This window comes from Gallus gallus, chromosome 1 (assembly GCF_016699485.2).
Source record: "Gallus gallus isolate bGalGal1 chromosome 1, bGalGal1.mat.broiler.GRCg7b, whole genome shotgun sequence".
NCBI classification, from domain to species: Eukaryota; Metazoa; Chordata; class Aves; order Galliformes; family Phasianidae; genus Gallus; species Gallus gallus.
Window position 1 is genome coordinate 78,763,312 of NC_052532.1, and position 21,486 is coordinate 78,784,797.

At 45.6% G+C, this 21,486-nt stretch overlaps 1 protein-coding gene across 1 annotated transcript in view; it reads left to right on the top strand.

Annotated features, from left to right (window-relative positions):
- The first annotated feature begins 445 nt into the window (after positions 1-445).
- TBX15 (T-box transcription factor 15) overlaps positions 446-21,486 on the top strand; it is a 91,088-nt gene continuing 70,047 nt past the window's right edge. Inside the window, exon 1 of the mRNA XM_416537.8 lies at positions 446-759. Coding sequence (XP_416537.3) covers positions 558-759 — 202 coding nt within the window. The 5' untranslated portion in view covers positions 446-557. The remainder of the gene's footprint in view (positions 760-21,486) is intronic.

The following is a 21,486-nucleotide window of genomic DNA, read 5'->3' on the forward strand; positions in this document are numbered from 1 at the left end:
TCGTTCCCGAGCCCGCGGGCAGCGCGGAGCGGGAGTGCCACCGCCGCCACCTCCCCGCACTCAGAGCGCGGCGCTCCGCGAAGGGTTAACTCCCCGCCCGGTGCTCGGGGGCCGCGGACGGCCAAAATTCCTCGTCCCGAAGCCCGGCTCTCCTTCTTTCCCCATTGGTCCACAGCTTTTGGGTCTCTCCCGATCCCTCTTTCCCATTGGCCAACGATATATATATTTTCACTCTTTTTTTTTTCCTCCCCCCCTTGACAGGCGCACGCAGCCTGCCTAACTCCGGGAGAAAAAAAAAAAAAAGAAAAAAAAAAAAGAAAAAAAAAAAATCCCAGAAGTTTGGATCAATCAGAGACAGACAGAAGGGAAAGGGGAGAAGGCAAAAAAAAAAAAAAAAAAAAAAAAAAAAAAAAAAGATGAAACCCGGCCCGCGGCCCCTGTGAGCACAGCACAGCTCCCGCTCTGCCCGCGGAGCACCGCAGCCCCATGTAGGACGGGGCTGCGCCGCTGGTGCTGGAGCCGCGGGGCCGTCCGCCCAAGGCCGGGCCGGGGGGAAGATGAGCGAGAGGCGGAGGTCGGCGGTGGCCCTCAGCTCCCGGGCGCACGCATTCTCGGTCGAAGCCTTGATTGGGACGAATAAAAAGAGGAAACTGCGGGACTGGGAGGACAAGGGGCTGGATTTGTCCATGGAAAGCCTCAGCCCCAATGGCCAGCTGGGCGACGGCGAGGACCCGACGCAATGCCTGGACCTCAACCCCGGTCAGTGCCGCTCCGCTCTCCGGCAGCCGCTGCGGGAAACTCTCGGAGTTGGGACGGGGGGGTCGGAGGTGGTGGGGGGGGAGGAGGGGAGGCGTCGTACGGAGTTTTCTCGGATTTGTGTTATTTTTCTTCTTAGTATTTTCGGTTTACGGTGACTTTTCCTCAGCTCTTTCCCGCTTTCCCTCCCGGTCCTAAATCTCTCTCGGACTCCGAGCGCCTCCCGCTTCCTCTTTCCCCCTCTCCCCCCCAGCTCCGCGCTCTGTGCTGATCGCGGTGGGACACGCACGCCGCATCGCCCGGGTCCCCCGCCACCGCGGGGCTTCGGGGTGCACGAACGTCGCGCCACCGCTGTGTCTGCCCCGTGGGCACCGAGAGGGGCGCCGGGCACGGGAGGAGAGCCCCCGGAGCAGCGCCGTGCCCGGCTCGGGACCCGCAGGAGCCGGGAGGGAGCCGGGGGCGGCGGGATGGGGGAAACGGGGCTGCGGGGTGCTTGGGGACGGAGAGCACGGGGCTCCGCTCCCGTCTCTTATAATCGATTATTATTACTATTAATGTGACCATGATTCTTTACTGCAGTTATTATTATACGCTACTGTGATTGTTATGGTGATTACGATACACTACTGTTATAATACACTGCTATCATTACACGTACTATTTTATTTGAAAGGCAGCCGGTAGCCCGGAGCGCTCCCCCGGCTCCAACGAAGCCATGGGGCTCCTCTCGTCCCTCTCCCCCTCTGCCACATCTCTCCGGTCCTCCAACTCAGCCGCGGAGCTGCGGGTGGGTGCGCGCCGCCTCTGCGCGCCGCCGAACGGGACGGGGCCACGTCGCTGCCCCTGAAGGGTTCGGACTCGGAGCGAGGTCGCTCTCGGTAATTACTCTTCCTTCAGTACTGGGTGCTGGAGGGGAGAAGGCCGAAGGATGTCTGCTGCCACCACGTAGGAGAAAGGATAGGAGATTCCTCCCCGCTCCCAGGCCGCTCCGTCACACCTAAATCCCTTTCTAACATATATATATATATTCACGTACCGCAATATACATATATTGCACAGTATATATTGCAATTTATATATTGCACTGTATACGTTGCAAAATATACGCATTTGGAGATTTTACTGTGTCAGCCGCCGAAAAGCTGCCGTGAAGAACTTAAGAGATGGAGGGAGAAAAACGAACCGACGAATCACCGAACGATTAACTGAAAGAAATCTATAGTAAAAGCTCTGCCGGGTGGTTCCGGAGGGAGCGAGGCCCGGAGCTGCGCAGTCCCCGCCGCTGCGCTCCCGTTGCGCGGTGCTACGGGCGCCGTCCCGGAGAGACGGAGTGCAGCGGCCGCCCGGCACCGCCCGCCCGGCGGCAGCGAACAGAGGAAAATAGAAGGGAAAAAAAAAAAAAAAAAAGGAAAAGGAAAAAAAAAAAAAAAGGAAAAAAAAAAAAAAAGAAAAAAGATAGGAGAGAAATCGCGGCTTTAAGGGTATTCCTCTTTCAAAATAACAAATACGGGAAGGAAGAGCCAGAAATCTGCTTTGCCAAGGGAGAGAAGATGCGCGCATCGGTCTTTCTTAGGACCGTTTCTCACTAATTTCCGGCTTCTATACGATGCGTTTGTGTTGGTCTGGAAGTTTAATTTGCCCTTTTCTCCACGAATTCGAGCGAACAAAAACCCCCCCAAAACCCAACACTCCTGCGCGCCGGGCGGGCGGCTGACAGAACGGCTGCAAAGCGCCCGGGGCCTGGCGAACCGCTGTGGTGTTTTTCATAAAGCGAAGGAAATCAGGAACAGTTCGGGAAAGCATTCCGGGTAGGCTGATGGACTTTAAACGAAGTCCCGGCTGCAATTTGCGCGCTCACTTCATTAAAGCCAAATCCCGCGCAGCGCACCTCTGCTGCCGGCTGGAAATTGGTTCGCGGCCGCGTAATGGCCCCCACATTCCGGCTTTATAAGGCCCCATTAAGAACAAACTTTACACCTCGAGAGTTTAAACGTCGCCAAATCTCTGGCGATATACCAAAAATCGGAGGAGGGAGTTTTTATAGCGTCCCAAAACCTTCCCGGTTCCAAATCGCCGCTTTGAATGGCGTAGGAAACAGCGCGGCTATAGCGCTTGTGCCGGAGGCGGATCGGTGCGGGCCCCGCACGTCGCACTGAACGCCGCAAAAACGCGCACCGATTCGGGGCGGCAGAGAGCGAACGGGCCCCGATTTATCGAACTCTTCGCAAAAATTCACTCCGAGCCCGCGGGGCTTCGTCCGCCCCAGGGAACGGAGTGCCGCCCGACGGAGGGAGACGAAGGTTCCGTTCTTCCTCCTCGCCTCCCCTCTTTGGGGATGTCCCCTTTCTCGCTGCCATATCCAGAGCGGATTTCCTCCCGGTCTCCGCGCTCCCGTACCGTGAGAAAAATGAGCTTCTTCCGCCGTGCCGCAGCGCCGGGGACCGCGTTTTGCGTGGGGAGCCTCGACAGCCTCCCACGGCCTCCGCGTCGCGCCGGGTGGAGCCGCGCTTTGGGCGATGCGGGGCCGTGGGCGGCGGCGGCGGCTTCTCTTAGCGCTGCCCCAACACCACGCGGGGCACTGCGGGGCGGGAGCCCCCACGGTGCGGGGCCGAGAGCCCCCGCTGCGTGTCGCGGGGCCCGGGCGGTGCCGCGTCTCTGATTCACTCCCGGCCGAGGGGGGATTTCGGCCCGGCTGACGGCCGACCGCCGGCTCTGGGGAAAGTTCCGATGGGACTTTGGGGTTTCCCCTCCGATACGCGGCCGCTCCACACGGGCGGACCCGCAGGAGCTCCGGGGTCAGAGCGAAAGAGTGCGGTTGGAAATGCGTTCAGTGCATTTCGGTGCCCGTGGCGTCCGCAGAGACAGAAAGGCGTCAGCGCGTTCCTAAGCGAATTCCGCCACTGCAGCCGTCGGATCGCGCATCCTCATCTCGCGTAAAAAAATAAAAAATAGATAATAATAATAATAATAATAAACGAACACGTTGGTTACAGTAAACCCCACCAACCAACCAAGCAGCCCCCCCAAAAATCCACATTTTCGAGGGCGTGATTTTTGCCCACCCGCGAAGACGTAGCGTTGCCAGTTACTTTCCGCCCGCTGCGCCGCCCGAAGCGGTATTGAGCGATAGGAGAGCCGAGCGCGGCACATCAGGAGCGCGCACCGAGCGTGGGGGCCGCACCGATGAGGGGCCGGAGCTCCCCGCCCGCTTCAGGGGCGAACGAGCTCCCAGAGCACGAAAAACGCGATTAATTTTATTGTTGGTTGGTTGTTTCGATGTACACATCTGTTTCTGGCTGCTCATCCCGGCGCATCTCCGTTTCTGACCGTGCCCGCGGGGTGACTCCGCTTCTCGCTCTGACTGCTGTTGGAGCGGTGCGGGCGTGGGGCTCCGGGGGGCTTTCTGTCCTCTGCCTGTGTTGGGCAGAAGCGGAGCGCAGAGGCCCGGGCCCCGCTGCTGAGCAGCGCCCCGGCACCGCCAGCTGTGAGTCGAGGGACGCCGGCTTTGCGCTCGGCAGAACCCCCCGGGTCCGGCACCGACTTTCCCGTCTCACTTCTAAGCGGGGCTGCGGGAGTTCCTCCCTCCCACCTGCTGCACCCTCCCGACTAGGGGACACCGAGGCCACCCCCCCGGCATCCCACCCCACTGCGACCCCGTACATCCCACGCGCGGCGATGCGAAGCCGGGGGGCCGTAGCGGGGCCGGGATCCCGGAGCCAGAAGGAGCTCTGCGCGGCGTGCGCGGGGCTGAGCGGTGCGGTCCCGCCGCCCCCGCGGGGATGCGGAGCCCGCAGTGCGTTACGGGTGCGAACCAAGAGGAGACGCACCAAACCACGTCCTCCTTTCAAATGTATTTTAAACCGTCACCATTATCATTATCATGTGTTTTTTTTTTTTTTTTTTAATGTAGTTTAGTTCCATCCGCGGGGAAAGCTGTTAGATCAATCGACGTTTCTTGTCTTAAACAAGAACTGTGGGAGAATCCAGAGAGCTTCTGTTATCGGCACAGGTCTGTGATTCCCTCCGCACCGTCCATCACCGCTCCCTCCTCCCGCTCGGGACCGAGAGCCTGTATCGAGTAGCGGCCCCTCCTCGGGCAGCAGCGTCCCCCTTCAGCCCTGTCTGCCTCCTACGGAAACGGATGCTTTCTTTCAGACTGAAAAGACGAAAAACCTCTTCCCAGAGTGCAGGAAAGAGCGTTTGCACCGTTTCACAGCACGGCAGTACCGCTTTGGTCACCTCTGGTCAGAGATCGGCGCCCCGTCCCTGCAGCTCACCTCCCGTATGGCTCTGCTTCCACTTTCGTGGTTTCAAGCTTCGAAGAACGCTGTTATGTTGTTCACATATGTGCGTATATATACACACACACATGCGGTGTTCTGCTCTAGATTACAGCTTAGCGTAGTTTAAAAACGCACTAAAATCAGTGTGAGAGCGCTCGGAACGTTCCCGGGTGCATTGCAAGCGGCTCGTACGGCAGCTACATCAGTCCCCGCTGCAAGCAAGATCTGTTCACATGCGGTTTCAGTCGCCCTGAGCGCTCACACTGAGATCCGTAGTTTGCACTGCTGACATAAAGCAAGGCTCAGTGGAAGAGGCTTCGGTTTTCTAACCCTGAGCACGTTCCAGAGATCGATAGAGATGCCCGGAGGGGCTGTGCCCTCTGAGAGAACAGCAGGACTCATTGCCAGCTCTCGGCTCCCCGACGCCTCCCCGGGCATTGGCGAGGAATGGCGAGTCCCGACCTCTGCAGCGCGGCGGTGCGCGGGCGGCGGACCGCCATCTGTGCGTCCGATGTCCGCCCGTCGGCAGGAGCGGCGCTGGGCGCTGCGGCGCGGTGTCCCGAGCGGCGACGCTGAGATTTTTTTCCCTTTTACTTTTCTTCCTCTCTTCTTCTTTTTTCTTTACATTTTCCTATCTTTTTTTTCTTTCCTTTATTTTCATTTCCCTTTTTTTCCTTCCCTCCCCCCCCCCCCCCCCCCCCCCCTTTTTTTTTCCTCCATCAAAACGATGGCTCCATCACCACTTAAACCTTCGCTCCATCACCATTTGAAGCAGGTTACGACTCCGTCCTTTCTGCTTGCTGGGCACCTGTTGTCGCAAAACACAAAGCCGTATCTTCCCCGTGGCACGCTCCGTTGAGGAGGGCTAAGGGCAAATAAAGGGGTGTTCTGGTAATGAAAGTCACTCTGGGAAGCGGTTAAGAAATTTTAACACTGATAGGAAACACAGCGCCCGTTCCAGTTCCAGCAACGATATTTGCGCCATTGGCATCCTTTAACTGCGCATTCTGCACGATCAGACAGCAGTGAATTAGTAAATCAATACGAGAAGCGACAAAAGCATTCGTTGCAATATTCCCATTTGCAAGGGGGTGACAAGGAGTCGCTCCTTGTTTGTTGTATATGTGTGAGTGCAACACCGCAGCTCGGCTGGAGAGGGGGGGGATGGAGGGGTGTGGCGGCCCCAGTCAGCGCTCACAGCACCAGGGGAACCCCGGCTGGGGGATGCCCTGCCTGCACCCAAACCAGTGGGGGATCTTTCGTGGGGAGGCTGAGCCAAAAAAGCGAAGGTGTTGAGGAGGGGTTCGGGTTTGGTTGAATCGAAGCTCCTTTCTCCTCCGCTCCCTTTTATTTTCTTTTTCTCATTCTCTTTTACTTTTTTCTCCTTTTTCTTTATTAATTCTTTTGTTAATTAATTTTATTTAAAAGAGATTTTGGCCAACCTTGGAATACTTATTTTTGTGTCATCGGAATGCTTCTCGTTTTTAAGTCACACAACCATTTTTTAAATTATTTCCAAGACTTTCTGTCTAAGTTAATTAAATGTAATTTTAATTGGGAAATGCATTTTCAATTAAAAAAAAGAGAGAGAAAGATTTTGATTTTGATCATGATGAAATCAAGTATTTGAGCTTTTAAAAGAACCTACCCGTTCATTTTTCTCCTTCTAACAAAGTGATTTCCCAAATCCGACATCACCGATTTTTCCTCTCTCCGAAGACATTTTCTCTTTGTCAGTTCATTGTATTTGAAACGAAACAAAACAAAAACACCAAAGAAAATACTGTCACAAGGGATGGTTTCACTACAGCGTACCCACACCGGCTCATTCTTAAGAATTCTTCCTCTGTGAGGGAGCACAGGAGATCGTCGAATATTGTTGAATGGGCGTTTTTGGTGATGTCCACAGATACGATTCTTAGGAAAGGAATTTGTGAAGAAATTGTTGACAAACCGATGTACAGTTTCTCGAGATCACGTAAGTGGCTGGTTCAGAATGGACACAAACGGTATTAATAATCAGCACATAGACAGAAATCAGCACGGCAGAAGTTGTTTGAGTATCACTTGCTGAGTGCATACGGAACAATTATGAATGGCTTACGGTGCTGTGGCTTCCCCTGATGTCTGGGTGTGCTCTTGGCTGGCGTGAACGCTTTCCTCATGACCGTTGAACGAACAAAACCAACTGTCTGCCTTTTGGAGCTTTGGGAAATAAAGAGCCGTCCGAGCAGAAATCTGCCCCCAGACTGACGGGAGAACTGAAGACACCAGAGGGCCTTTGTTTTAAATGAGAGCGGAGAGCACAGAAGACTTCTTAAGAAGATACATCAGCTAACAGCAGCATTCCTAATCAAGGTATTGAAAGTGCTGACTGTCTGTGTGGATGCTTCCGGGCAGATAATAATTCCAATCGGATATATGGTAATATTTAGCAATATGTGGTACACCGTACAAAGAGGGCAGGGAGTCTCTGAAAGTTCTGTAGGTTTGAATCTGCTGAGGAAGAAGGGACCTTGAGAAGAGATGGAGAGATTCAGAGATGGGCTTTTTCACTTAGACTGCCCTCAGTCCCACTCAGATGATCCTTTACATGAAACGATTCATTGTGCATAGTTGTTACTGTTCTATTCTGCTTTCAGTGAAGAAGTTATCTCAGTGCCGCAGATGCACTTTGCACTTGTGAGAGGCAAAGGTAGTTTTAATGCACTTTAAGCACTTTTTCTTACCGGGATGAAAAGGCAGAGGAGGAGACCTGTTGAGTATTCCCTTGTACCCACTCAGACCTCGATGGAAACGCTCCTACCAACTTTCTAAAAAGCAGGCTTCAGCTCTGAAATCGTATGGATTCTGCTGCTGCCCTAACTTATAGCACAACGCCTTTCGACAATTGGGATGGGCAATCCTAAACTTTCAGCTGACATCTCCTTTTGCAAACATGTGAATTGCACAAATCAGACCCTTGCTTGCTTCCTGCTCTTTGCTGTGCAGTGCTCACACTGGGGCTGTCAGAACAGCGGCTGTTGTGTTTCCTCAGCTTCTTTTGGTCTACTGGAGCTCTGGGTCTGTCTGGAGGAATAAGTAATCATGACCAAGAGGGTAACACCGGGATGACCATTTTTATGCTATGAGAGGACCGTGCTTTCCTTTTGTCTTCAGTTCTTCTGCAAATGTATGGTAGTATGAAAACCGTTGTGTTGGGTCAGATAAGGGTTCGGCATTATGCCCGGCCTTGCGGTGTCTGAGCACTCCTGCCTTTGAGTTGTGTAAAGCAGCATGGCAGCTGCCATACAAGGCAACAGGGCTGCTTTTTTTAAACTGAGAAGTTGTCCTTTTGTTTCTTATTCCGGAGGGATGGAGAAAATCAGGAAAAATGTAGAGTGCAGCACATGGCTGCGGTGCCTAATGATTTTTATTTCACTTCAGAATTTAAAAGATAAACAGAAGATCTATTATTGTAGGATTTGGGTGTTTCCTGTGCCAGGCTCCTTGGAGCAAGCACAAAAAGTCTTCATTTACCATCCGACAGCTCTAGCAAAGTCTGTTGGCGAGGCGGCCCCACTCCTTACTGCCATTGTCTGCACGCAGCCGTAATGCTGGGGTGCCGTTGTGCAGGTCCCTGCACTGCAAATCCAGCTTTGCCCTTGCAGCCCGCTCTGGTTGTTCTGTGCAGAGCAGTTCTGGTAACTGCGGGACTCAGGAAATTGTGCCGGGGGTGAGAGAAGGGAGGGTGGCCATGAAGATTGCCAGCAGTGTGCTGTTACAGGAATGGTCAATAATTGATAGCTCTTGTGAAAATAGGGTCATATAATGAAGCTTGAGGAAAAACTCCCCTCTTGCTCCTTGGAATGAAAGATCTGATTGTAGGGTGGCTGTTTATTAAGAGTGTTTCAAGATGGATTGCTCGAGTAATATTAAGGTGCTGAGCATCATTTACTCAGAGTAATGTGGGAATAATTGATTCTTTAAAAATCAATCAAAAAAGCAGTTCAGCCCCCAGAAGGAATGGAAAATGTTTGGGACATTTGCTGCCTTTTTCCTTTTGCACTGTGGGACAAAGAATGCCATTGGGCAACTGCTGCAGTAGCTCCATTCTGACGCTGAGGTTCCCCTTTGCATGACTCTTGTGGGGATGAAATGCTTATGAAACTGGGGAGAGAGGATCCAAAAGGGGCAAAGGAGTAGAAAACTAGGTACAAAAGGGGAGCTCTTTTGAGAAGGAACAAAAGAAACAAGACAGGAAAGGTCAGAGGAGGAAGGAAGTGTTCAACATTTTGTTTCCTACCCCAATGGCTGGTTGTGGCGTGAAGAGAATTTAGAGACTATTTTCAGACTTACCCCCTGCATCTGGGATGCCTCATGTTGTGTTCCCCCCAAAATAATGAATGGCATGGCTTCTTGAGATGCAAAATACTGTTACAGTGAATAGGGTTATAGGGTTTATGGGTTTAGGGTTATAGGGTTTATGAAAGCAGTAGGTTGTACCGGACAAATGCATAATCACTTAGTATGGCACAGATATGTGAGGGCCCTGAGAAAAAAGGGAAAACCTCTCATAGAAAAGCTTTTGGAAACCCACCAACCAACCAACCAACAAGGTTTCTTCCCATGGTTTTTGTTCTCCATGTTTTGATGAAAAAAATCAATAATCACAGGATAAATGTTTAGATGAAATCTTCTCACTTACAGTGAACTCCATAGAAATATTTTTTTTTCTTAGGAAAACATTTTGAATCCTACTCACCACTTTTATTCAGAGCTTCAGCCTTTTTATAATCCATAGAAGTTGCATGTGGATTTTTTTTTTAGGTCTATGCTATTATGCAGTTGTATTGCTTGTATAATACTGATTTCCTTTGTGTATAAAAATCTGATCTTTCTGTTCCTTACATTATTCATATTTAAATTATTTATAAACAGAAGCTTTTTTATGTGCCCCACGGAGCACGTCAGCCGTTATTGCAGTGGGTGTAGTTTCTTATTATATAGGTATACCTAGAGGCATTTTCTGATTGCTAATTAAATTATGCGTAGCGTGTTTCATATCGTTAAGGAAGTAATTAAAGTTTACTTACGGTAATCAGCTACTCCAGAAAACTCAGTCTCTCCTTCTGCTCCCAATTTCTACTCGTGATTGTGTGTATTTCTGTGTCTTTGCTGGGGCTGGGGACCGAAGGGGGAGGAAGACAGGATTTTTGCACAGCAGCAAAACATCTTGGAAGTGCTGTTCCTTCATGCAGACTGGTGAGAGTCAGTGATCTAAAAGAAGAATTATGAATACAATAATGATTTCTTGCGACAATGGTTTGTAGCTGCCTTTTTGCTCGTGAACCGACCCTTAATCATTTTGCCTATGAAAATTCACACTCGCTGATTATTCATGAAAGCGTGTGGCGATCCTGAGCTGGGATCCACATGGCTATATCTCAGACGGTTGCTATTCACTGCAACACAGTGATGCTTGTTGTACAGACACATGGGGAGAAAAACATTATTACCATAGTCATCCAATAAACTGTATGCTAGCTAATTTGCTTTATTTTTCCTGAAAAATACAGATGTGGCTTTTTTAGATTGCTTTTTTTCCCCCTATTTTCCACTTCTCCTTTGCTTTACTCCAGATTCATAATATTTTTCTGAGTCTCAGTCATGACATCAATCATGTTTTCTCCTGCAAATCAGGATGCTCATCCCCCTTTATTTGTGAAGTGAGAGGCGATTCGTTGTTAGCAGTTAGGATGTTACATGTGCTTACTTACACTAGCGGATCCATATTACTTATGCTAGCGGCTCTTTGGATCAGCTCCCTTTTTTGTTTTGTTTGCATTAACATTACTGCAGAGAGCCAATCCACGATGAGGGCTCTGGGGCAAACTGCAGTTGTAGAAAGAGTAATGTTTTGGAGGTGTTGCTGGTTAGTCACCTTCCTTTAATAATGCAGCATTTCCGCCAGCCATTTACACTGCGGTTGGATACATTCATTCCCATATATATACTGAGATGTGCACTTCATTAAGTGAAATAGAATTTGCTGTGTTGAGCACAGAGATGAAATGCCTCTAACTCTTCCCTGCTGTCTTCGCGATGAGGGGAATAGAGACTTCAACCACAGTTTGTCATTATTCTACTTGAGGGGTGAATTTGGCATCATTTAATACCAAAGTGACCCCTGATGATACTGGGACAGGAACTCAGAATCCACAGTACAGGGAAAACCCAAAGTGAAGAATGAAGAAATAACAAATTCGTGAAGCAGAATAGAGGTCTTGCATCGGTTCAGCGCACAGTGAATCACAGGCTAAATCTCCATTTTATAAAGGTATATTTTGTGAACTAAATCAGAAAATTCCCTAGATGCAGTTCCCCTTCCTCTGCCTAGGATGCTGAGAGAGATATCCATACATTTTGCGTGTCTTGAACATAAGGGAACGGAGAGCAGTGATTTCTCATCTGCAGATGCAGAGAGCGATCTAAAACAAGGAGGCCACATCTGCAGAGTTCCGTTATTTCTTCCTCTTCAAGTTCCTCATTTGGTTAAAAGTAACTGAATTCCCAGCTCACGCTGCTGCCTCGGAGGGCTTCCCGGTTTGGTAAGGAATCAGCCATCGAGCCACTTATACACAGAGCTCCTGAAAGCACTTATCTATCAGTTTTTCTCTCTTCTAAAAGATTTTGACTAAGCTCAAACAGATAAAGTTATTTTTTATGGGGGCATCGCTTTTCGAAACCTATTTTAAATCTCCCCTTTCTCTCTTCATATCATGTCCTTGGACACCTATTTAGGGCCAAATTCAGCATGCAGCTGAGCAATCCAGCCATCATATCACTGCGTTTAAGCAGAGGCTGTGCAGTGGCCATGATTTTTTTCCAAATATCTACCCTCATCCATTTATACTGAACGCAGCTCTCTCTCTTTCTCTCTCTCTTTTTTTTTTCTTTTTGTTAAAACTGAGGATCTTTGCAGGGAGGAAATTCCTCCAGTTCAGTAAAAGTGACTGTCAAAGAGTGAACAGCAAAGCGTCTGCATTCAAATCCCATTTTGCTTGTTATATACTCTCCTCATGTTGTGTGCATGTGTAAGTCCCTCTATACAGACAGATTTATAGTATTGCATACTGGATGTATTATATTAATAATATTCTGAATATGTGTGTTTTTCTGGATAAGAGTGTAGTCTAATCTGGACTGACTAAAGTCCTGAATTTGAACATTTAACTTTTTTTAAGCATTTGAGAAATATCTGTCTTTTATGTTCCCGTTTAGCACTTACAGTTTGTTTAAGCAGTAACTGCTATCAGCATCATGTTTGGTGGCCAGAAATAGGGTAGTTCTGCTCTGGTGAAGAAAGCAACTTGCATTTTATTTATTTTTTTTCCAGCAGTGGCACTTGTTTTACCATGCAATTTAAGCACATATTTTTGTCTAGGGCAGCAGAGAATTGTCTTGTTTTTTAACGGGAGAAGCATCTCTTTATCCATCTATTTGCTCAATGTAGCTAGCAAGCAGCTGGAGTAAGGACTTGAGACATGAAAGTCACCCCGCTGCTGTCTTTGGTGGGAGCCACTCAACAACAGCGGCGTTCCCATGGATCCAGCAGATATATTCGTGGCAGCAGGGACTTCCCTCAAGGCAAAAGTGGGGGTGAAATCCTTCCTTAGGAGGACAATTCAAAAAATTCCCTGCGCTAAACAGAAGTGCAAAAACCTCTTTTTAATGAAAGACAGATTGCCATCGTTTGCCAGAGATTATCACTCTGCTAAACTGAAGCAGAGCAGCAGAAATTCCTGCATCATTTACATCCCGTGAACCAGGCAAGGGCAAAAGCTGGAGGGGAAATATTTAGCAGTATGGGAGCAAACAGCGGCGAAGAAGAAAAAAGCTGCACTTTCAGTTGCGGAGTCTCCCAGCAAAAGAAAATAATAGTTTAGGAAAAGCCATACCAAGCAAACCCTGGGCTGTGCCATACCGTAAATCCTTAAAGGGACACTCTCAACTCAAACATAAAAGAAGCTTGATCCGTTCCGAAATCTTCCAGCTCCAGCAGAGCTCCCTTTAAAAATGCTGGCTGGCATTTAAAAGTGTATCGAACTCCAATTCTTGTTCCTGGGATCTTTCCTGCTCCACTCTTTGTGTTTGCAAAGGTGGTTTCTGTTAGCCAGTTTCCTCCTTGCTATCTGAGGCGCCGATCCTGCCAAAACGTATTCCCGTCCTTCGCTGCCGTGAGTCTCCCATTGAAATCACTCCCAGCAGGAAAGGTGAGCTCACACCCGTGTGTGTGTAGGATCAGTGCCTGACTGTAGGGGAAATGGAAACTGCATAAAGTTCTGTCAGTGGCACAAAGTAAACAATAGAGGATGTAGGCTGAAATGTATTTCTTTCATACTTCAATTGCAGGAATTCTAGATGTGATGTGTAACCCTAGTAAGGGATAGACCCTTCAGAAAGGAATGTAATTTTTCATCTTATAAGTATGTAATTTTAAGCAGAACTGGCCATAGCGTAGATTGAGATTATTGTAGTTGTGAGGTGAGGAACCACACGCTTTCTTTTCATTCCATATTTTCAACATAAAAGCGTTGAGCCCTTCTGCTTCTTGCCATTAGACGTTAGCGGAACTTTGATTTTATTTCCCTTTGTGCATGATTTTATTTTGCATGTTTGGCAGTTCTGATGATGGAACTCAGGTTCATTCAGAAACCACCTGCCGTCATCTTTTATGGTGTCACTGCAAGACAGAATGTTAAGAAAAATGAAATTGTACCTCCCACATGTCCTTGTTCAGAAAAATTGTCCCTGGGAGCTGGAAAATACTTGTATATCAGATGCAATTTACGTGTTTACTTAAATCTAAGGTCTTACATTGCATTCAAAATGGAGATAAAAATGTTTATGTCATTTATATGCGGTAAAAAATGCCATCAAGATTTTAAGTATTATAGTGACATACATGACCATAATTCAAAATTCAGGTCTAGCATGCTAGTTTCAGCCTGTGCTAGAGCTGGTTGGGTGCAAACCCACTGTCACTGGACAGATCTGGGTACAGCTGCTGCAAGAAACTCCACTACACCCAGCATGATTAACAATAGGAATAGGGGGATGAGCCATTAGGTGAAAAATTATATTTGTTTCTGAGTATCAACCTGAGATAAAAGACGGGGAAAGGAGCTTTGCCATTACTTGACTTCTGGACTTCAGCCACAGGATGTTTATGAAGAAACAGCAATCTTTATGCCCTGCTCTTTCTTCTATTGCAGCAGTGCAGCTGATATGCAGAATATAGGCAAGGTGTTAGTATTTAGACCTTTTATAATATTTTTCTCAGTCTTGGCATGCCCTGCCTGGACAAACACAGAGCAAATAGCTAAATTTGGCTCTCAATTGTGCTCTAATTTGGGCCCCTTCTTTCGTACAGCCATTGATTTTTACAGAATTTGTCAAAACCGAACTTCTTTGCAACCTCTGTCCCTCTGTCAAACACAGTTGAAGCTGTCCAGTCAGTATGGAACTGTAGGTTCAAAACATTCAGTGCAAAGGGAAAATGAACCAAAGAAATATAAGCAAAATGTTTGGTATGTAGACGGACCTTCTCTCCCCTTACATTCTTCATCTGTGTTCAAAAGAGATGCTTTAGGCTGAAGGTATTGTATCTGCTTATGAAAGGAGAATAGGCAAATAATGTTCCACACAGCTTTGTCACAATTTCTTCAGTGCTGAGATCTCAGTGCCACACCAATTGCATAATGCCAGTGCACAGCTGGCAATAGGGTACCCAGTGATGAAGGATTATGCACTCTTTTGTTACTGACATATTTCTGCCAAATACAAAATTCCCTTTTCACAATAGTTGATCTTCTTTCACAATATTTGATGAGTAGAGAAATAGTTAAGAAGATGCGTTTTACCACAGTTAGCAAAAAAATTCACACTTGAAAATAAAAATGAAATGTCAGAACTCATCCCTCCCAGTTCAGGCTTTTCAGACACACATGGATGTCCATAGCACAGATTACTCTGTGCTGCTCAGGTTAGAGGACATTACACTTCCTGGAGGCAAGGGTGGAGGGATGTGGATATCAAACAGATGAATCACAAAAGATCCCAAGTTGGAAGGGATCCACAAGGGTCATCAAGTCCAACTCCCAGCTCCACACAGCACTACCCGAAATACAAACCCTATGTCTAAAAGCAACATCAAAACGTTCCCTAAACTTCAGCATCTTGGGGCCATGCCCACTGCCCTGGGGAGCCTGTTCCAGGGCTCCACCATCCTCTGGTGAAGAACCTTTTCCTAGCCCCCAGCCTGAACCTAATATCCAGTTTGAGCTTGGCTGCCACTAGCTTTCTGCTTCACCTTCTATCATCCTCAGGCCAAGATGTTTCAGAACCTGTTCATTTTGTTTCAGGCAGCATTTGAGTACTCAGTCACTGATAAATCAACGATAAGAAAACAGTGTTTGTGATTCATCATCCTAAACCCAAAGCATACCCATCTACGGCAAAATCAAGAATGCCATTCGAATGCAAAACTTAGTGCTTAATACTTGCTTTCATAAGTTCAGAGTATTAAACTGTACCATTAAAACACTCTGGAGTTTTAGGAAGAAGGTTTGAGTTGTCACAGATTCAAGTGATGTACTGTAACATTATCTGACAAAACCTTCAGGAATGTTTTCCTGGAGATGGATGTGTCTTCACTACTGCCCAGTCCTTTGGGATGCTTCAGAAGCCCCAACAACCCAGAGGGAAATGTTTCCCCTTATTTGGTAAATGCTAACATTTTTCTAATGAAAATTAATACAGAACAAACATTTTTTTATTCTTTTTTTCCCCAGTGATTTTCTATAAATAAATAGATCCCACGAGTGAAAATCTCCCTGGCAGAGAAACCCAGATTAAGAACGCATTTACCAGCTAAGACTAATTTAGACCCAGCATTAAGGGTTTAGTGTAGTTTGTTGGCTCCTGCATGGAGCGCTGGATGTGAATTTCACCAGAATATTTATAGATACAACATTCCTCCTTTGTATCACCATCTGCTCGCCACCTCTGTTTCTCTAGCTGAGCTTCAGGGTCTGTACCAATGTCAGCGGAAGCTTTAAAATCTGCCATTAAAATAGCAACAACAGCAGAGATCTGCTGTTAAAATAATAGCAACAACATCCCTCTGTGGGATGCTCAGGAACATGCGACTATGGACAGGACTGATCCAGCATTCCTTTTACTGCCCTGGGAGCTTTTTAGGAAAGAATAAAATAGAAGCCTGGGTTGGCTCCATTTGTGTACAGATAGCTGAAAATATGGAACTGCTTTCTCCCATTGTCCTTCTGGTTGAACACTGGGGAGAGAGTGGAACAATGCGTGGAAATGCCATGGAGAAAATGTAAAGAAATACTTAGCAGATGAATTCAGTATAAAATGAGCCCAAACCACTGATAATGTTAATTATAGTTTTTCATCGTTGTTGTTTTCTTTTCCTAATGACAATTCATGTGATTGCAATGGAGCTAGCTTCCGCACCTATTACAGTTAATAGTACCAGGGTTAAGTCTTTGCATTCAGTAGCAGTGGGATTGAACTTACAGATCACTGGCCAAACACTCTGGAAGCACAACTAAAGTTGAGAAATGTAAGAAAGGAGAATGTGAAGATGAAAGCAATAAATAAACATAAAATGTTTTGCCATCTTTTTCTTGGTTGTAAGGGAAAACCACTGTGGCAACAGTTTGGTTTAGTCCATGAGTTCTTTTTTCAAGGAATCTGGGTGGCCAATTATATAGATGGAGTTGAGAAATGTTTCTGGATAGCAGTTCAGCACAGGCAAGTGACTAATGTATTCCCATTGTGTTCTGCAACACAACTTCTTGGTGCATTTTAATGCATTTGATTAGCAGAACGTCAGAGATACTGTAATTCTTCACAAGGAAATAGGATCATGGTGGTTAGTAGGAAAGAAAAATATGACTACCGAAATCAGTAATATGTACCGAGAAGCTTTAATTTTCATATTTTGATTAAAAAAATAGTGTAAGACTACTTTAAGAAGACAATCTAAACCAGAGCTTAGTGAGGTCTTTTAAATGGAGAGAAACTAATGCCTTTAAAAATTACCTCTTTTTTTCCACAGAACAGTTTAGGATGGAGGAACTAAACTGGCCATAACAAAAGAGTAGGAAGGACAAAAATCCAAGATGGAAACCATCTCTAGTCGTAGCTCCTGTCTGGAAAAGTATGTGAATGCCTATTGGCTACAGATATCAAAGGTGCAACATCAATGGGACATGTGAGGTACCTAAATACCTCTGTGGACCTGGGCATTAGGATGGAGTGCCACATCTCCTGTTGAATAGTTTGCCCCTGTGTTATTTTGAATAAATGCTGCATTGATTCACGTTTGCAGCATTTCGTTTTTTTTGGTCTGGAAGGAAGCTCATGCTAATATTCTTAATGGCTGGCATCTGGGTGTGGAATAGGGTAAAGGATATTTTCTCTGGGGCAGAAAAGCCTGTGGCTTCCCAGCCTTAAAGTAAGAAACTCTATTATTTTACATGTTGAAATGGAAGGGTTTCTAAACTTGTTTCAACTATTTGATGAATAACTAGACAGAAAACTAACCCTGTCTTGTTGTACAGTCACTGGAAAGGATATTGCACACCACAGGAGGAAGAATAAGAACTAAATCTAGAGGACAAAGGCTGTTATCGAGTATTAGCTGTATGTCAATAACATGATGGTGTGGAAAATATTAGTGATAATTGATAACTGGTCATGACAAAACACTGACATTGTTATTGACGATGTTCAGTCACTAAAGCACTTAAGATCCTGGTCAGCTATTGCGCGGTGTAAGTAGACACTTGTGGTTTTCATGGCTTCCTAAGAACATATACCGAATCAAATTGCAAAGAGCTACACAAAATGGCATCATTTTAAACGAGGAATTGATTAATACTTTAACAATTGTTGTAATTGTTGTAAAGGAGTAGCGAGAATGCTGTCTTTATATGAAAGTCAGTTCCCTCTCCTATTGTGCAGGCTTTTTCACGTCACTCCCATTATGTATTTGTAGAGTACAGTTGGTGAAGTGGAATAGCAGGAGAAGGTGTGAATTGCTAGTGTTCCTACTGTAAGAGGAAGAAAGGCTGCTGCACTTTGTTTTAACCTTTACTATGAAAGTCTGTCAGCAACAATAACTGGAAATGAACAAGATACCAAAACAAGGGGGTAAAATAAGAGATCTCCATAAGATAAGGGAACCCAATTTATTATTTTTAATGACAGGCATATGGAAGAGACACTTCTACAACAGTAGTAACAAGAAACAGTCTACCATTTAATAACTGTAGAAGATATCATTTATTTTTATGGCAGGTCAAAAGCGCAATTCAAAAAACAGATGAAGTTTTGCTTTCATGAGCTCAGCAGGCCAAGTTCATACAGCACAATGTTGGCTGCAGTTGGGCAGTCTTTGAAGTCAGTTGTATCTGCCTTCACACTACTGGGCGCATGAAGCTTCAGAGTGCTGGGAAAAGAAATCTTTAAAAAATTACTGTGGAGAAAATGTAAGATGAAAAGGGAGTGAGGAAGTAGCACAAACGAAAACAAAGACAAAAACCACATTCTTGTGCCTATAGACTTACTCCAGTGACCTGAGTGCATTTTCACTTGTTGACATTATGAGATACTGACCCAGAAGGACAGAAGTATGGAAATAGCCGACTGGGCAGAACAGTAGCAAGATAGACATTATCTTTGTAAACTGAGATAAATTCCCTTTATTTTTTTTCAGTAAAAGCAAGAATTGCACAGTGCAAACTGTACAGATGAGGTCAGGCTGTACAGCATCTCTTCTGTGTGCCTATGTGTCTGTGTGCCTGTCAGTAATACTCAAGAGCTTGACACACGTCTTTGGGACTTGAAATGCACATTGCACATCTACTGTCTTTTAATTCCTTGCTCTATTAAGACAGTGAAGCATCTTTCCTACTCATCCTGGGGTTTTGCAGGGAAGAAAATTGGGATGAAATGCCAGAGACATTCTTTTGTCAAGGATGTGCATGCCTAGCTAGAAAGAAGTGCCCATCATTAAAACAGATTATTTGAGTACATCAACCCTGCTCCTTCTTGGTTATTCCTGGCTGTTTTAGATTACTTGCTGATAAGCTGGTTTGTTAATACCTCATCTCTGAAACCACAGCTTCCCCTCTTTGTTTCAAAATTCTCTGTCTTTACTTTTCCCTAGAAAATCCACCATGCTCATACTCTGAGACTGTCTTGCCTACAGCAACATTACTGCTGATAATTCTCTCCAGATGTTGTCTGACACATGACCATTAGGCCAGGCACTTCATAGGATATTTACCTTCCATTAAAGAAAAACAAAAGCAATAGCAAAGGCAGTTTTCTTTTTAGACAAATAAAACTCCGAGGCCCAAACAAGGCTGGAGCATGCAGATATTACAAATCAAAATATTCAAGCTTCGTGAGAGCATTAACATGATACAATTCACATAAGGTTAGGATTACTCCTAATAACAAACATAAAAAAATATAAATACAATAATTTATTTATTACATATATGTAATAACGTATACATGATATTATTCAGTAATGGCCAAGAAAGATGTCATGATGAGGGACTTGGACTCATTACCTGCTGAATTCCTATCTTTTGTGTAAGCAAAGAATAGAATATGTATGAACAACATCTTCTAACTTAATTGTAGAAAAATGACTTGCTGGTGTTCTCCGTCTCTCTTACAAAGATCTTCCAAAATTAGCAGGCTGCATCTTTAAGGAAGAAAAGATAGGTCTGGTTAAAGGAGCAGAATTGATATTTGGTCATTTCATACTTGGTCTTTTGGCAAGAAGGATATCCTCTCTTCCTTCTCTGCAAGGTGAACTCCATGTGAGTAGTCCAGAGGATATCAGTTCCTGCCATAGGGACTAGCCCGTTCAGAGGCATACAGAAAATTTGGGCCCCTGGCACCCCCCAGGATGACAGAAAAGAAGCTTGTTTCTGAAGAGGTTCTGCGCTGGAAAAGTTACCATTACAGAGTATATGTTGAATTGCTCCTGAGACAGATATTTCAATGCAAAACTGTATTTTATTTAGGTTTTCTTTGAGCAAATCACACACTGGAGAGGAAGACCCTATGTGTTCCCTTTCTCCCATTCTCTGTGCTGGTGTATCTACTTCTTCATTAAATTTACATATATTTAAAAAAAAATATTCCACTTTTTTTTCCTTGAGTTCATGTATGTCAATTACTCAGAAGGGCAAACGTGTCAGATAAGTGCTGTTAAATTATTATTTCTGATGGCTATGGCTGTTGAAGGGCTTTCTTACTTTGTTACCTCTTCATAAGATTGGACAGCATCTTCAGAAAAAGTTAATCTGAGTGGGTGACACTTATCACAATGCAAAAAGATCTATACCTTAGAACAAGTGAGGGGTTATTTATTTCTAACCAGGATGGTAAATTTGCAAAGGTGAAGGGAGAACATTTTTTTTTCCCTGCTTATTTTGCATATTAAGATAGGCTAAGTAAAGAAGTGACCAATTATTTTGTTCTTAATCTCTTTCTTATGCAGCAGTCATCTAAGAAATTTCCTCATGCTGTTCTCATTCTGCATCAATCTACAAATATGGCTTTGCCCACAAGTGAAAAACATCCTTCAGATGTGTTCCTTATTTCAGCTGAGCTGTGTAATAATATGCCGCACTTTTAGGCCTGTAAGGCTTCCCATTGTGGGAGGCCTTAACAGTATCGAGCTGTTGGGTTTTGGCTCTGTGTATTGCCAGATGGAATTCATGACAACAGCTTTTCAACTCTTTAAAGTGCTGTCTGGTACACACACAAGTGAGCAGTAAAACGGGAGAAGAATGTGAGGGAGGACATCCATTTTTCGTAAGGTTTTTAAGCCAATCTCAGAAATCTGTTCTTACTCAGTTTCTTTAAGCCCTTTTAAAAAAACCTATTTTATTTTAAATTTCATACATTGTTCTGGATTAGTATAGCAATGTGTTTCAAAAGACCTGAGCTATGCAGGTGTCTCACTGAGTCTTTAACAATTAGTCCTTTAGCATCTGAGGGGTTTTTTTGGGTGGGGGAAATGCAAAAACGCAAAAATTTTATCTTGACTTTTTTTTTTTTTTTTTTGAATAAAAGCTGAACTATATCTGCATATTTTAAACAGTTCTGCCTATGAGGCATCCCATGCAGTAAGCTTCACAGAGTTATCTCAGGTCCTGCCTCAGCCATCCTCCAGATGCTTCGCTTTTAGTAGCGGCCAGCCAAAGAAAACATGCGGCCAAAGCAGACAGCCATCAGCTTTTGGCAGGACACTGTCATCATCCAATTTATGAATAGACGAGCTGTAGGATGGACCATAAGTTCAAGTCCACAGTGTATCTTCAAATATCATACCTTTAATGCCATGATT